General features: G+C 41.5%; 1 protein-coding gene and 1 pseudogene across 1 annotated transcript in view; one reads left to right on the forward strand and one right to left on the reverse strand.

Annotated features, from left to right (window-relative positions):
* The window catches only part of LOC138150685 (N-alpha-acetyltransferase 10 pseudogene), a 43554-nt pseudogene extending 35971 nt beyond the window's left edge, over positions 1 to 7583 (reverse strand).
* A 453-nt stretch (positions 7584 to 8036) lies between these two features.
* Positions 8037 to 15336, forward strand: part of CPZ (carboxypeptidase Z) — a 50147-nt gene continuing 42847 nt past the window's right edge. Inside the window, exon 1 of the mRNA XM_069070630.1 lies at positions 8037 to 8273. Coding sequence (XP_068926731.1) covers positions 8177 to 8273 — 97 coding nt within the window. The 5' untranslated portion in view covers positions 8037 to 8176. The remainder of the gene's footprint in view (positions 8274 to 15336) is intronic.

Here is a 15336-nt window from a genome sequence, read left to right on the forward strand (position 1 = left end):
CTCTCTCTCTCTCTCTGTCTCAAAAAGAGATATTGTCTGTTCTGGTGCTTGGGGATAGTAAGTTCTAGATTTGTTATAGGAAGGTTAAGTTCCAGTCCTAAGCCTGCTATTAGTTTGCTGTCAGTGACTTAAGGCAAATTACTTTTCATCTCTGGTCCTCAGTTTTCTTATTCATCAAATAAAAATAATATGTATTACTCTTCTATATATCTCATGAGTTCAAAGAGAAGATGAATGTAGAAGTTGTGAAATCACTTTGAAAATTATAATGGCCTAGAAACCAGATGTTGCTAGAAGAGCTTTGATCTAGAAGTTAGAAAACTTGAGTTCTTGTCCTAGACTTCCTAACTTCTAGAACTATAGAGTCTCAGAGTTGGAAGGGTCATCTAGCTGAACTCACACCTAAATAATAATGCCCACTGATAACATCTTGGTCTTGACCTCCCTTTCTTCCTTGCTTCTCTCCATTCCATCCTTCACACAGACATCCAAGTTATTCTCCATCTTCAGTGGCTTAATGCTATCTACATAATAAAATGCAAATTTCTGATCCTATCATTTAATACCCTCACCAGTCTGGCACCAATGTATACCTCTCCAGACTTATTTCATACTATTCCACTTTATCAACTCAATATTTCAGCCAACTTTGATTCTATTCCATTTCCCAGTTCTCATGCCTTCTCTGGTCTCCATGCCCTTGTATTTCCCTTGGAAAGTTTATTTATTGATCTGCATACTGTTCCATTCCTGGGATTCACTTCTCCATATTGCCATCCTCCTTGAAATCTTTCCCTTCAATAAAGGCCCAATTTATGTACCAATTTATCCATGACATATTAATTTCCTCCATTTTGAAGAGATCCTTCCTTACCCATTATCTTATGATTCTTTCTTTGATTTCTTCCCCATGTTTTTCTCATCCACAATTTTATTATTAGTTACTTTAGACATTTCCCCCCTAGTTGATTACAAACTCTTTGAGAACAGAGACTATTTTATTTTTTTTGTTTTTGTATCTCTAATTCCAAGTCCAAGGTCATTCAGTCAGTCAAACAATAAACATTTATCAAGTGCCCATTGTGTACCAAACATTGAGCTAGATACTGAAAATACAAAGGTAAAAAATAGCCCCAGCTCTCAGGGATCTCTAACGGGAGAGACAATATGCCAACAATGCTGTACAAACAGGCTAATATAGAATAAATTGGAAATAATCAATAGAGAAAAGACACTAGAATTAAGGGGGTTATACATATTAGGTACTTCATGAATTTGTTGAATTGAATTGAAATAACTAAACTTTTGTTGAGCACATACCATGGATCCACATTGTGCTAGGCTCTATGGATACAAGGAGGTATTAAGAAATGATCCCTGTGCTAAAAGAGTTTAAATTCTAGATGGCAGTATAGAAGGTAGTATAGAAACATAGAAGGTGCCTTGAAAATTTTAGTGCAGGAACCCTGTATTAAGAGAGTCATCCTGTAATAATGGGTAGAGAGCCAACTTCAAAGCCAAGAAGAGCTGGGTTCAAGTTCTGCTTGTGACACATTGGTTATGTGACCCTGAGCCAAGTCAAAATCCCAGGGACCTCTCTAAGACTATAAGTTGCAGAGAAGGTGCCTGCCTGCTTACATTGGTAGAGGGAGTTTGCTTACATGGATGTCCATTCCCTATATCAATGAAGTCACAGAGAAAGTCTCTGTCCTAGTAAAATATATAAAACAATAAATGATAAGTGCCAAATGAGTGGTATAAACATGGAAAATCAAATCCAGAAGTAGCTCAGAACATCTAATTTCTGATCTCAAAGGGACCTTCAGTGCCATTCATTCTAATGCACTCAATTCATGGAGAAGAAAACTAAGACCCAGGAAAGGGGATCTTGTTCAAGGTCAGGTAACAGACTAGATGATATCTACAAAGTCTCAGGTCTGGATTGTATAATTCTTTAAGTAGTTCTTAACAGGGACTAATTTCTTTTTTTTCTCCTTTCAAAAGGAAAAAATATCAACCATCTCTATCCCTTCCCCCTAACTGCCCCTTGCACTTCCCATCTCCCTGGAATTGGCTTCATTTTGCTCCTTTAGATATTTATTTTAGGACGAGATCTGTGATTAAGGATGTTCTGTGGAATTCTAAATAGGTCGGAGGAGAGCCTTCTAGGCCAGACTCATTATTGGCTTTGCTGTATAATTAAGTCCCTAGCTCAGACAGCAACCCACCACTGCTTATTACTGGCGAAAGCTTGAGTGAAAGGTTTGAAGAGGAAGGGAAGGGAAGAATCACAGGGTCCATTGCTGACTGCTTGGGGACCACCAGTAACCAAGCAGGGGAGATGTGATTGAATACTTGATCTGATTGCTTCTACTGTCAAGTGGATAGATCAGTGTTAATCATCATTGTGGGAGCATCTTTGCACATAGTTAATTGAAGGATTTGCTTACATGACAGAGAAAAAATATAATTTTGCACTTGAGTGGGTTTAAAATATTTTTTAATCCACCCAAAAATGAGAGATTCCCTATCGAGTTGAGGAGACAAGCTTATAAGGCTAGCTTACACTTCAAGGATTTGCTTTGAGGATTGTAAAGGATTTTGCTTCAACTGTTGAGATGATAGGTAATTTGACAATTTCATTCCCATTTTAAGGATCACTAGACATAGACCCAGAAAGTGTAGGCAACTGGCTTGGAGTCACACATCTAGTAAGTGGCAGATACCAGAAATAAGGCCAACCTTTAAGCAGATCTTTTCATTACAAGAGAGATATTTTTTGCAAAGTAAGGTAGAAAAGAGGAAAGCAGGTCAAGTTTTGGTTGAAGGAATGAAACCAGTTTTGGAGCAGATGGTGATCTGAGTCCAAAGTATGGCAGGATGGTGATATAACCATACCTTTGTCTCAGGATGCTGACATGGGGCAGATGGTGCCCTTCCCTTCCTCCTGGACTTATCTTCTAACTCACCAATCTTGATCCTTGCAAAAATCCTCTAGATCCCATGCCTGGCCTCCTATAGCTAGCTGTAGCTGAATACCTTATTCCCCTCACCAAGCATTCCATGCCTAAAATGTTCTCTCTCCTCATCGCTGCCTCCTGGCTTCCTTCAAGTCCCAGCTAAAATCCCACCTTGTACAGGAAGCTTTTCTCTATGCCCTTTAATGATAGCATGTCCTCTCTGCTGATTATCCCCAATATATCTTGTATACATCTTATTTGAGCAGTTTTCTGCATGTTAGTGAACTCCTTAAGGGTAGGAACTTTTTTTTCATATTTTAAATCTTTCTTTGTATCTCCAGTGCTTATCATGGTGCTGGGCATATTGTAGGTGTATAATAAATACTTATTGCCTGATGCTGGACAATAAACCTCTCCCCTCCAAATTAATGACTCCCAGGGAATCTCTTCTCCCTTCTTCACTTTGTCCCTCTCAGAAGCTGGGTAGTCATAGTGACAGTGATTGTACTGTCAGCAGTTGTTAGCTGCATGTATCTGACTCCCTGGGGTCCTTCTGGCCAACCCTTCTCTTTGTGAGCCAGTCCTGTAGAGGGACACTGCCTATTTACCCCAACTGAATTTGCTATCTACTCCAGAATTGGTGCCTATTCTCTGGGACCTACCTAGGAAAAATGTTGGTCATATTCATTAAGACCCATTTTTCCTTTTGTAAAGTACGAGTCCAAGAAGAGCTTTGAAAGTGATTGATCTCTGAGCATAAACTAGTTGAAAGAGGGGAGGATAAAAAAGTCTTACAGCATTTTAGAGCTGGAAGGCACCTTGGATAGTCTAAGTTACTTGTGACTTGGTGGGGAAAATGAAGCCAGAGAGATATGGGGATTTGGTCAAGATCATACAAGCAATACGTAGTAGACCGAAGATTTGAACATCAGTCCCCTGAAACACATACCTTGCTATCTTTCCACCATACCACTGTCAAAGAACAGAAGTGATTTGTTCAGAGTCACACGGACAATAAGTTAACAGAGTTGGTAGTCTTAAGATTATGAGTTATTGCTGTTAGTTGTGTATAACTCTTTGGACCCCATTTGGGATCTCTTTTGGGCAAAGGCATTGGAGCAATTTGCCATTTCCTTCTCTAGCTCATTTTACAGATGAGGAAACTGAGACAAATGGGGTAAAGTGATTTGCCCAGGGTCATACAGCTAGTAATTGTTTGAGATTGGATTTGAACTCAGAAAGATTCATCTTCCTAACTCCGGGTCTGGAGCTCTATCTGCTTCACCCCTAGCTGTGTAAGACTAACTAGAGACCACCTAATCCAAGCCCCTTATTTTATAGAGGAGGAATTTGTGGCCCAAAGATGTTAACACAAGTGTCAAGGTCACACAGTGGGGGGAGTAATGGAATTGTGTCATCAGGGCAGGGGACATGTTACATAATCACGAGGGACAGTTAGAGCCTCTGGCTCTCAGTGGAGAATCAAGCACAGATGTTGGGTCTCTCTGCCAAATCCACTTGAGGGAACAAGCAATTGCTTTTGTCTCGGATCTTTTAACAGTGACTTTTAAAGACCCCCCTTTCTCCTTTCATGGGTAAAACAGTGAAGGACTTTCAGAGTTTATAGTCCTGTGGCAGTGGAAATTTACAGTTGTCTATCATCCAACATGAAATCAAAGAACAGCAATAACTGTGTTTACATACCTTCTCTTATTTGAGCCTCATAGCAACCCTGTACATTAGTCATCTAGCTTTGAAAGGTGAGGAAACTCAGGGTCTTGGGGGAAGTGTCATATAGAAGAGGAGCTGGGACTAGAACCTGGGATCTAGGTCCAGAGCTCTTTCTGGCTCAAAGTCCAGAGCCCTTTCTACCATATTACAGAATCAAAGAGTATCAAAGCTTGGATAACATAGAGTGTCAGAGGTGGAAGGGGTCATAGACTACCAGGGGTGAGGAACTGGCGACCTCAAGACCCCATATGGCCCTGTAGGTCCTCAAGTGTGGCCTTTTGACTGAATCCAAACTGGAATGTGATGGAGAGCTCCAGTTTGGATTCAGTCAAAGGGCCACACTTGAGGACCTAGAGGGCTACATGGGGCCTAAAGGTTACAGGTTTCCTTTGTTCTGTGAAGTTTGGATTCAGTCAAAGGGCTCCACTTGAGGATCTAGAGGGCCACATGGGGCCACAAGGCCATAGGACCCCACCCAAACTTAGAAAGTCTATAGGAGCCAGGAGGGACCTTATTATATAGAACTCAGCATGTCATGGTTAGAAAGGGCCTTAGAACATAGAATGTCAAAGTTGAAAGGGATCTCAATACATGGAATGAAGGAGCTGGAAGGAGTCTTAGGATACAGAACACAAGATAGTAGAAGTGGAAAGGACCTTAGAGAGCATATAATATAATCCCTTCATTTTCAAGATCTGGAAACAGATCGGTATCTTTAAAGACCAGTGAACAAATAAACCCGTTGCCTGATCTAATTTAAATATATACTCTAATCCACACTAAGTCACTAAAATATTCAGGAGATACTTGTTGGTAGGGGACATATACCCTTTTCAATGTCCTTCTTAACTAGAAGACAGTAACTTAGCAAATAGCACATAGTAGGTGCTTCTCAACAGCCACTTGTTGAATTGATGAACAAATTCTACATTTGATGGGTCTCTAATCGAAAGAGTGTTTTTTTTTTTCCTACAGCAGCAGAAAGAATATTAACATTAGAGGAAAGAGATCTATTGTCAAGTCTTGGCTTTGCCGCCAATTTGCCTTGTGACCTCAGACCAGTGGCTCTTTATCTGGCATCTGTTTCATTATCTGTAGAATGATGGGTTGGACCAATCAGTCTCAGTGCCCTTCCAAGTCTTACATTTTATGCTCTAAGACCTCTTCCAGATCTAACACTCCATGACTTTTAAGTTCCACCTCTCCCATTCCTTTCATTCCATTCCACGTGTCTGGCACTAAACTTGGCATTGAGTATACAAGGATGAAAAATGACTGTTTCAGCTTTCAAGAAACATATAATGCAATTCTAGTGGGTGGTAGGGAAATAAATTTGTTCCTCAGTAGGAACCAAAAAGATAATGAGAGGAATGAAAGAACACTTTCAGTTGGGGGAAGGAGTCAGAGAAGGCCATACAGAGAAGGTGGCACTTGAAATGAGCCTCAAAAGGAAGAAAATAATTTCACCAGGTAGAAATAAAGAGGAAGTACAATTCAGGCATAGGTGGTTGTGGTGGTCTGTCTGAATGCAGTGAGCAGGGCAGTGAATATAGGACAAGAATGGGGAACACATAATAGTTCAGTTTGGCTGAAAAATAGTATGAAGTAACATTGGAAAGATAGGTTGGAGCCAGACTTGTGAAGGGATCTGAATGCCATACTGAGAGGTTTGTGTTTTGTCCTGGAAGAAACAGGGAGACACCAAAGTAAGGGAATGCCATATTCTTACCTGTGCCTTAGGGAGATGATGCAGGAAGCTAGCTAGCTGTACCAAAGACAGATTGGAGAGGCAGGGGACAGAAGAACCAGTTAGGAAGTGATGATAAGAATCCAGTCTAGAGGAAAGGAGGGTCTGAACTAGAGTGCTTAGAGCTGGTAACAGATATATAAAGGGGGAGGAGGGCTATTTTTGAAGTAGAATCTATGGGATAAGAATTGGCAACCAATTGAAGGTGGAAGGTGAGGGAGAAGGAAGAGTCAAAGATCACTGGATGGTGAAATTAGAGGTGGAATGGGCCTTAGAGGTCATTTAGTCCTAAATTTTCATTTTTCAGATGAGGAAAATGGAATTCAATGCCTTTCCCAAGGGCACACAGGTAGTAAGTGGCAAAACCAGAATTCAAACTCAGTTCAAGTGACTTCAAATTCTGCATTCTTTCCACTGTGTCTGGATTCCTCTGAGATTTCCATTCTAAGGGACTGGGAGGAAGGTACTGCTATCAACAGAAAGGGAAAGCTGAAGCAGGAACAAGTTTAAGAGAACTGGCGGAGAGAATGATAATGCTTTGGACATGAGTCTCAAAGACCAATGGAAAAAGGAAGTAGACAGTCCAGAAGGCAACTGGAAATGTGGGAGGGTAGTTGAGAGGAAAGGTTGGGGGCTTGCTTTATGGGTATGCACTCATCTACATAGAAGGAATAACAGACGCCACCAGAATGGATGAGATTGTCTAGAGAGAGAATTTAGAGGCAGAAAAAAATGGATCTAGGTTTTGATAAATGCACAAGGAGTGTGCATAGGATGGGAATAGGATGATGAACCAGAGAAAAGAGCTCTAAAAATTCGAGAGGGATCAGCATAGATTAGAGAAACTGAAGACTAGGGAAGAGAAAGATCAGCAGGAGATGGATGGTGGTTAATGGTGTCAAATGCTGTAGAGTGGTCAGGGAGGAAAGACTGTGGGATCCGGTACCTGACATCAATGGTAGCCCTTGACAGAACAAATTCACAGACGTGGTGGCTTCCTGTATTTGAAGGAGTCTTGAATTTGGACTCGGGGGAGTCAGACTCAAAATTCCTCCGGGTGACTGTGGCTTATTCACTTGATCTCTTGGGGGTTGGGTTGTCTCCTCTGTAAAAGAAGGCATTTGCACCCAGGGAACTCAAAGCTCCATTTCAGCAGTGAATATCTTTTCCTTCTACTTTAAACGTTTCAGATTCTCTCCTCCTGCTCCCTTCCAATCAAGACTTTCAGAGATGTCTCATGGGAGATTCCTAGAGGCTCAAACCCCTCCCCAATCCCCTTCCCCCCAAAGTTTCTAACTCATTTAAATGACTGAAGACAATGAAAGGAATGGGAGGAATGTTTATCTGTTTTCTTTTCCCTCCTCTTCCAGACCTATTTTCTTTCTTTAAATACTACCCTCACCCCCACCCTTTTCCATTCTGAGAAGCTGGGGCGGCCGAGCTGCCAACTGTAATCTGATTCTCAGCGCTAAAATGCCATAAAGTGCGAGCATCCGTCCACCCGGCCCACTCTCTCTGGGCTTCTGGCCCCTGGCGCAGCGCGGTGCGGGGAGGAAAGGAGGGCAGGCCGTGGGAGGGTGGGGGAGGGGGTGGGAGCGGAGGGGAGGGAGAAAAAGGGGAGGGGAGGACCGACTGGGCCAGGCTGCGGGGCTCCCAGAGGCTGCGAGGGGAGCGCACTGCAACCACTGCCACATCACAGCTTTCAGTTGAGGCCGCAGCGGACAAAGGGCGCCCCCCCATGTGGCCATCATTCCCGCTCCCGCTTTTGTTGCTCGGCTCCCTGACCTGGCTAACGGCGGCTGGCCCCCGCTGTAAGCCCGATCAGGACACCATCGGTAAGAGAGGGGCCACTGCCACGTCCTTTGGTCCCCAAGGGAGATGGGAGCCCTGAGGGGAGAAGGCAGTCTCACCGTCCAGGGGCAGGAACATAAGTTCTCTTAGCCCCATTTGAGATTTTTGCAGGGCGCAATCCCGGGAAAGGGGGATATCTTTGTGGGCGTCTTAAAAAAAAAAAAAGACTGGACAGAGGCGTGCTGAATTGATAAGTTAATGGTGGCAGGTAAGGTTGAGGCGGCACGGAACGCTCTCCAGCTCTGGGGAGTTATGTAGAGGTCATTTCATTGGAGTACCACTTCTGCAGGTTATATCAGGACCATCTATATAGCCACGTGGTGGTAGAGGGGTGGGCTACGTCCGGTGAAGGGGTGGCTTCTAGCCACGTATGGCTGGGACGCTGCCTCTGCTGGCTAGGTCAGGGCCATATGTCTTGTCCGTGTGTTTGGAAGGAGGGGGATGGGTGCTGGGAAATCTCTCCTCCTTGCCTTTCCAGGAACTTGATATTCAGTCCGGGTGAACTTTTGATCCACTAGGCAGAATATAGGTACCAAAGGTTTCCAGATACACTGTCGTATATAGGGGAATGGTGGTGGTGGGGGGTACACATTGAGACTGGCATTGGGGTGGGGGGGACTTAGCATGAGATGAGGATTAGTGGGAGAATAGGGTCTTTTGGTGGTGGTTGTTGGGTCCTGCAGTGCTTTCCAAGGACTGGATATGAAGACAACAGCCATTTTGGGGGTTGACAGGGAGAGAAAATATGGGAAGGAGTCACTGCCCCCAATTTCTACTCAGATCTCTGTGTTGCCTATCCAGGCAAATGCTGGGGATTTATGTTACCCAGAATTAAACAAAGAAAGATTCAGTGTAATAGAAGAAAATTCACTTAGTTGAGATCCAGAAGATCTAGATTCTCCTTTCTCTACCACAAACTCTACCCTGTCTGAGGACCCAAATTTCCTCACTATAAAATCAGGAATTCATGTTTCTTCTGTGTAAAATGGAATACAAGGATGGATGTGGTGGCTAGACAAGATAATATCTAATTAGGAACCCTTGCACCAATAGTAACTTGTTCTTTTAAGTTTTCTCCCAGCCCTAAAATTTTAGGTTCTAAGTCCCCTGCCATCTCTGACTTTCTGAGTTCCTTTCCAGCAAGGACATTCTAAATTCTTTCAGCCTTGATATTTTAGGTTCTAATATCCTTCCCAGCTCCTATATTCTTTGTTCTTAGGTTCCAGAGAACTGAATTTCTATAAGCTCTTCCTGTTTCTTCCTTCCATGGATTCCATGGAGTTGTGATCTTATTGATATGGCTAATGATTCCATTTGTGCAAAATGTCACTCCCCCCATGCACTCATCCTATGGCATTCTTTTTAATGTACCTCTTTAAATCATCCATAATGGGGTCCAAAAAGTATGCTTGGGGCGGGGTGGGGAGGGAGGATACTTCTAATTCTCTTGACATTGTATGGAGACCAGTGGAATTTATAGACTATTCATCAGTTATCACTAGTTCTTGCCCCAAAGAGGCCCCATTTTTCCTTTTGGTCCAAGATGTCGCTAAGGAAATTCTTTACTTCATTTTTTTTGTTTCATGTAAAAATTCTACCTTCTAACATTATGTCTATGTTCTGATGTCCCAACTCTAGTATTCCATCACTATGATGAAAACAAGTATAAAAATGCTATAGATTGTCATAAAAATACCATACTTTGATGTATTTTTAGTGATCACATTGTCTTAGGGTTCTTGAGGTCCAGTCCTTACAGAGATAACCTCAGAAAGGCCCTCAGTAAACACATGCTGAATGATTGACACATTAATTGACACTGACCATCAATTCTTCCAGGATACTACTATCTTATTTGGTCCAGTGGATTATGCCATGTAGTGATCATTTATTGGCTAAATAATCTGCTTTCAGGCAGAAAAGAGTTAACTTCCCAATAGGGAGTGACCAACTCTGGGAACTCTTGGCTCTCTGTCAAATAACTGTTTATAATGTGAAAGTCTACAGAATAATTTTTTCAATTATATAAAATTCAGCATATGACTTAAAAATGGGGGTTTGGATTCAATTGTTTCTAAGGTTCCTTTTAGCTCTGAAAACTATATAATTATATGATAATCTACCTGGCCATCTGGGAGAAGAACTAGGATTGAGAAGTGAACAATGCAAGGAGACAAATTTCATTTCAATATTACTGTCTCATTAGAGCTGCCTCAAAATGTACTGGACTATGAGGTAGTGATCTCTCATTCACTGGAGACATTTAAGAGGAAGCAAGATTTAAACAGGTTCAATTACAGAATTTTGATTTTTTTTAAAAAAAGAACTAACCTAATTATGAACAAGTAAGAGTGTTCCAGAAGAGAGTATTCAGTATGGTGAAAGGAAAGCAACCATATCATATCCAAGACTGAGTGAAAGTATGGGGTATATTTCACCTAGAAAAGAGTCTTGGAAGTGGGGTAGAGGGAGTCATGAAAAATGGAAGAAAGAATTAGACATAAGGGCATTATAGTGAAGGGCAATTATCCAGGAATAGGGAAATCTGGATTCTAGTTCTAGGTCTGTCCCTTGCAAACTATTCAATCTTAAGCAAATCCCTTTACTTCTCAGGGCTTTGGTTTTCCCATACTTAAAACCATGGAGTTGAACTACATTATTTCTAAGCCTTGGGGGGAAGGGATGGGAATCTATGATTTAATGATACTCTATTTGGTAAGAAAGGAGAGAACTCAGACTAATAAATGCATATTAAGAGACTGATACAAAGGAAAGAATATTGCTCTGTGTGTGCGTGTGGGGGTGGGGGGGGGGGGCGGGGCGGGGTTTGAATCCTGGCTTAGCCTCACTGTATAACCTTGGGTTATACAAATCACTTGGGTCTCAGTTACCTAATCTGTAAAAGGAAGGTATTGGACTAGATATTCCCTAAGGTTCCCTCCAGCTGTCAATGCATGCATGATTCAATGATGCTCCCTTAGCTAGAGGGACGTTTCAGTTTTATGTAACTACCTTATTAGAGCTGTCCAACAAGGCGATGGCTGTCAGTAAGCTCCTTGTGACTGGAGTTGCTCAAGAGAAGGCTAGATAAACATTTGTTAGGAATGCATTAGAGGATTCCAGCAGTTTGGAAGAGATGACCCAAGGTCCTTTCCAACTCTGAAAGTTTCTGGGATTCAGAGCTTCTATAATTTTCGGTATTTCAGATGAAATGTGGACCAAACTGCTGACTGCAGCGCCACCTGGTGTTCATAATGAGACACTTCAAAAAGTCACAGAAGAGAATCAATGCCAGAGCTGACTCAGAGATTATCTGTATCAAGGTTGTTTCACCATTTTTTTTTCTTTTGCACGTGTCATGGTCCCCTTTGGCAGGCTAGTGAAGCCGAAGACAGACCCCTTCTCAGAAGAATGTTGTTAGATAGATGAAAGAAATGTCCCAACTAAGTTAATGGATCCTCTTCAATCTTGGGGTCCAGGGAACCTAGGTTAGAAACCATTGATCTAACATAACTCCTTCTCATTAACATGTCATAAAATCATAAATTTTCAGAGACATAATAAGACTCAGAGAGCGTATAGTCTAACTTCCATCCAAAGTATGAATCTCCTCTACCAGATCCCCAAAATAGTCCATTTCACTCCTAGAGAATTTGCATCAGTAGTTGATTCTTTCATGGTTGAGCCTCTCTGTAACTCTCTTTATTTTAATTTTTTTCCTTTGGGACCAAGAAAAACAACATTATAGCCCTTCAAATATTAGGGTCCTTAAATTCTCCTCCCCAGTCTAAGCCTCCCCAATTCTTTCAACCATTCCTTTTTGACCTATTTTCAAATCACTTTACTTGTCAATGACCATTTTAAAATTAAGTATGGCATCCAGAGCCAAATGTAGTATTGTATATCTAGATTTGTCTGATCAGTATGGCAGACAGCAGGAATGACTAATTCCATGTTTTGAACCCCATATCTGTATTGGTACAACTTTAATTAGCTAAAGGGGCAGCTAGATGGAGCAATGGATAGAGTGCTGGGCATGGAGTGAGGAAGACATCTTCCTGAGTTAAAATCTGGTCTCAGATACTTACTAGTTGTGTGATCCTGGGCAAATCTTTTAACACTATTTGCCTCAGTTTCCTCATCCACAAAATGAGAAGAAAATGACAAACTACTTCAGTATCTTTGCAAAAAAAAAATCAACAAACCCAGATTAAGTCATGGACACAACTGAAAAATTATTGTACAACAACGTAAGTTAGTTAAAAGATTGAGCAGTCCAGAGAATGAGTGTTAGCTCTGGAGTTAGAGATGAGGGGCTTGAATCTCAGCTCTGCTATTTTGTGATACTGGGAACATTACTTTTCATCTATTGGCATCAGTTTCCTTTTCAATAAAAAGAGAAAACTGATAAGTTATCTTGACTCTTTTTGAGCTCTAAATTTCATGATCATAAGCCTATTTCTTCTATTTAGATATCTTGTGCTAAGGAAATACATGGATTGCTTTTATGCTTATGGTACAACTCAAGACAAAAGACCATTAAATATTAATTTTGAGACCCAGAGACTAAACTGAATAGGAACACATGACTTTGTCCTCAATAAATAGTTTACATCCCTTTCAGGGGATTATTTTTCAATTCAGAAAACTGGCTCTGGAGAAGCTCCTCTGACTCCAAATTCAGGGCTCATTCACTGTCCTCTTCTCAGAGAGACCACATGGCTTGCCTGAGTCACACAAGTGATAAGTACATAGGATTTAGAGTTGAAAGGGTCCTTAGAGATCCTCTACAAATGTGAGGGGTGGAACCTAGGTTTTTTGACTTTAAATCCACATAATTCTGGAATTTTGGAGCTGGATGGAACATTAAAACAGAACCTCAGAACTGCAAAGGACTCATGGGCTCATCCTAACCAGTCTTGGGAGCCCAGAACATAGGAAATGCTAGTCCTGCTGCTCTCTGGCCTGTTCAGATAGGGCTCCAGATATGACATGCTAGGGTTATTTCTGGATATCATATTTTAAGAAGGATATTGACAAGCAGAAACATACCCAGAGGAGAGTGAACATCATGATGAAAAGACTTGAGAATAGACCATACAAAAATGGATGAAAGAAGATGTAATGTCAGATTCCTGGAACATTAGGCCTCTGAACATGGAACATCAGATACCTTAGAACATCAGGGGGAAAATAGGTAGCACAGTGGATAGAGTACCAGGCCTGGAGTCAGAAAGACCTGAGTTCAAATCTGGCACCAAACACTTAATAACTGTGAGATTCTGGGCAAGTCATTTAACCCTGCTTGCCTCGATTTACTCATCTGTAAAATGAGTTGGAGAAGTAAATGGGAAATCATTCTAATATCTTTGCCAAGAAAACCCCAAATGGGCTCATGAAGAGCTGGACAGGACTAGAAAATGACTAAACAACATAGAACATCAGAACTGGAAGATATGTTAGGACACAGAATATCAGATTCCTTAGAACACCAGAGATGGAAGGGACATTAGAATTTGTAACGTTAGATTCCTTAGAAAGTCACAGCCAGGGGCGGCCAGGTAGCACAGCGAGTAAGAGCACCGGCTCCAGTGTTGAGAAGACCTGGAGATCGAATCCCGGGCTCAGACACTTAGCACCCACCCAGAAACACCGTTTCTGGCCATGTAACCTTGAGCAAGTTACTTAACCCCAATTGCTTAGGGGAGGCCAGGTGGCTCAGCGAGTAAGAGCACTGGCTCCAGTGTTGGGACGACCTGGAGATCAAATCCCGGGCTCAGACACTCAGCACCACACCCAGATATAACTGGCCTTGTAACCTTGAGCAAGTTACTTAACCCCGATTGCTTAATTAAAAAAAAAAAAAAAAAAGAAAGTCAGAGCTGGAAAGGACCTCAGAATATAGAACATCAGATTGCTTAGAACTTGAGGGATGTTGGTACTTGTGTGGTCCGAGTCTCTCATTTGACAGATGCTGATTCTTTTTCCCATTTTGTTCCTTTGACAGTGTTAAAGTTGGAAGCCTGGGTGCCACACACAGTGTGGTTGCCCTTGCATATTCTTTTTTCTGGTTCTTCTAACATTGATTTTTGTTTTATTTTGCTCAAATTCCAAATTAGACCATTGTAAGCTTGTGTCTGGCACTATTTAATGTCCTGAGTGTAGGTGACTCATAGACTAAAATAAGCTGATTTACCCAATAAACTCACACTTAACATGTGCCCATGAGAACATTTATGCCAAATGGGTGGGAATCTGGAAATTCCCACCTCTCATTTGATTCACTAGTAATAACATGACAACAAGTACAGTAATAACAATAATACTTGACCTTTCCATGACAATTTGGGGGTTTGATGGCATTTTATATGCATTAGCTCGATCCTCATATGATGTCATGGTAATTTTATCATTTTCCAAATAAATGATGTCTTAATAACAGAGACCCCTGGCCAGGGGTGTGAGGAAGGGAATTACTTGTCCAGAGACATGCTTCTAGTTGGAGTCTAGAACTGGAAGCCTGGAATCCTGACATTAAATACAGTTTGCCTTTCCTTGCACAAGTATGTCTTCCTCCCTCCCCCATCAATGATCAATGCATCAATTGATGCATTCACTGAATTGAATTAGGAAAGCTGGAAAATGAGGTTATTCAATACCTCTGTGGTTATTTAAGAAAATAAAGTTATTTAATCATTTTGAGGTTAGTTGTATTTGGACATATTGTCAGTTTTAAAAAGTTCCATTTATATAGTATCAAGTAATTTGAGCTCTTTCAAACTTAAAGGTACTAAACTTAATTCAATTGAACAATCTGTTAAGTGACCAGTATATGCAAGGCACAGTGATGGGGGCTGAGGAAACAAAGGGAGGAAAAAAGTAATACCTGCCCTCAGGGAGACTCCATTCTATTGGGGGATAGCTTGAACACAAGCAAGTAAAGACTAAGTTTATACCGAGTAGTTTCACAGAGAAAGAACTAATAGCTGGGGGACCAAAGGAGGTCTCACATTTTAAAAGGTGGTGCTTAAGCTGACCTTTCGAAGA

This window comes from Petaurus breviceps, unplaced genomic scaffold (assembly GCF_028583685.1).
Source record: "Petaurus breviceps papuanus isolate PSGF00001 unplaced genomic scaffold, PetGlider_PUasm1.0 140, whole genome shotgun sequence".
NCBI lineage: Eukaryota > Metazoa > Chordata > Mammalia > Diprotodontia > Petauridae > Petaurus > Petaurus breviceps.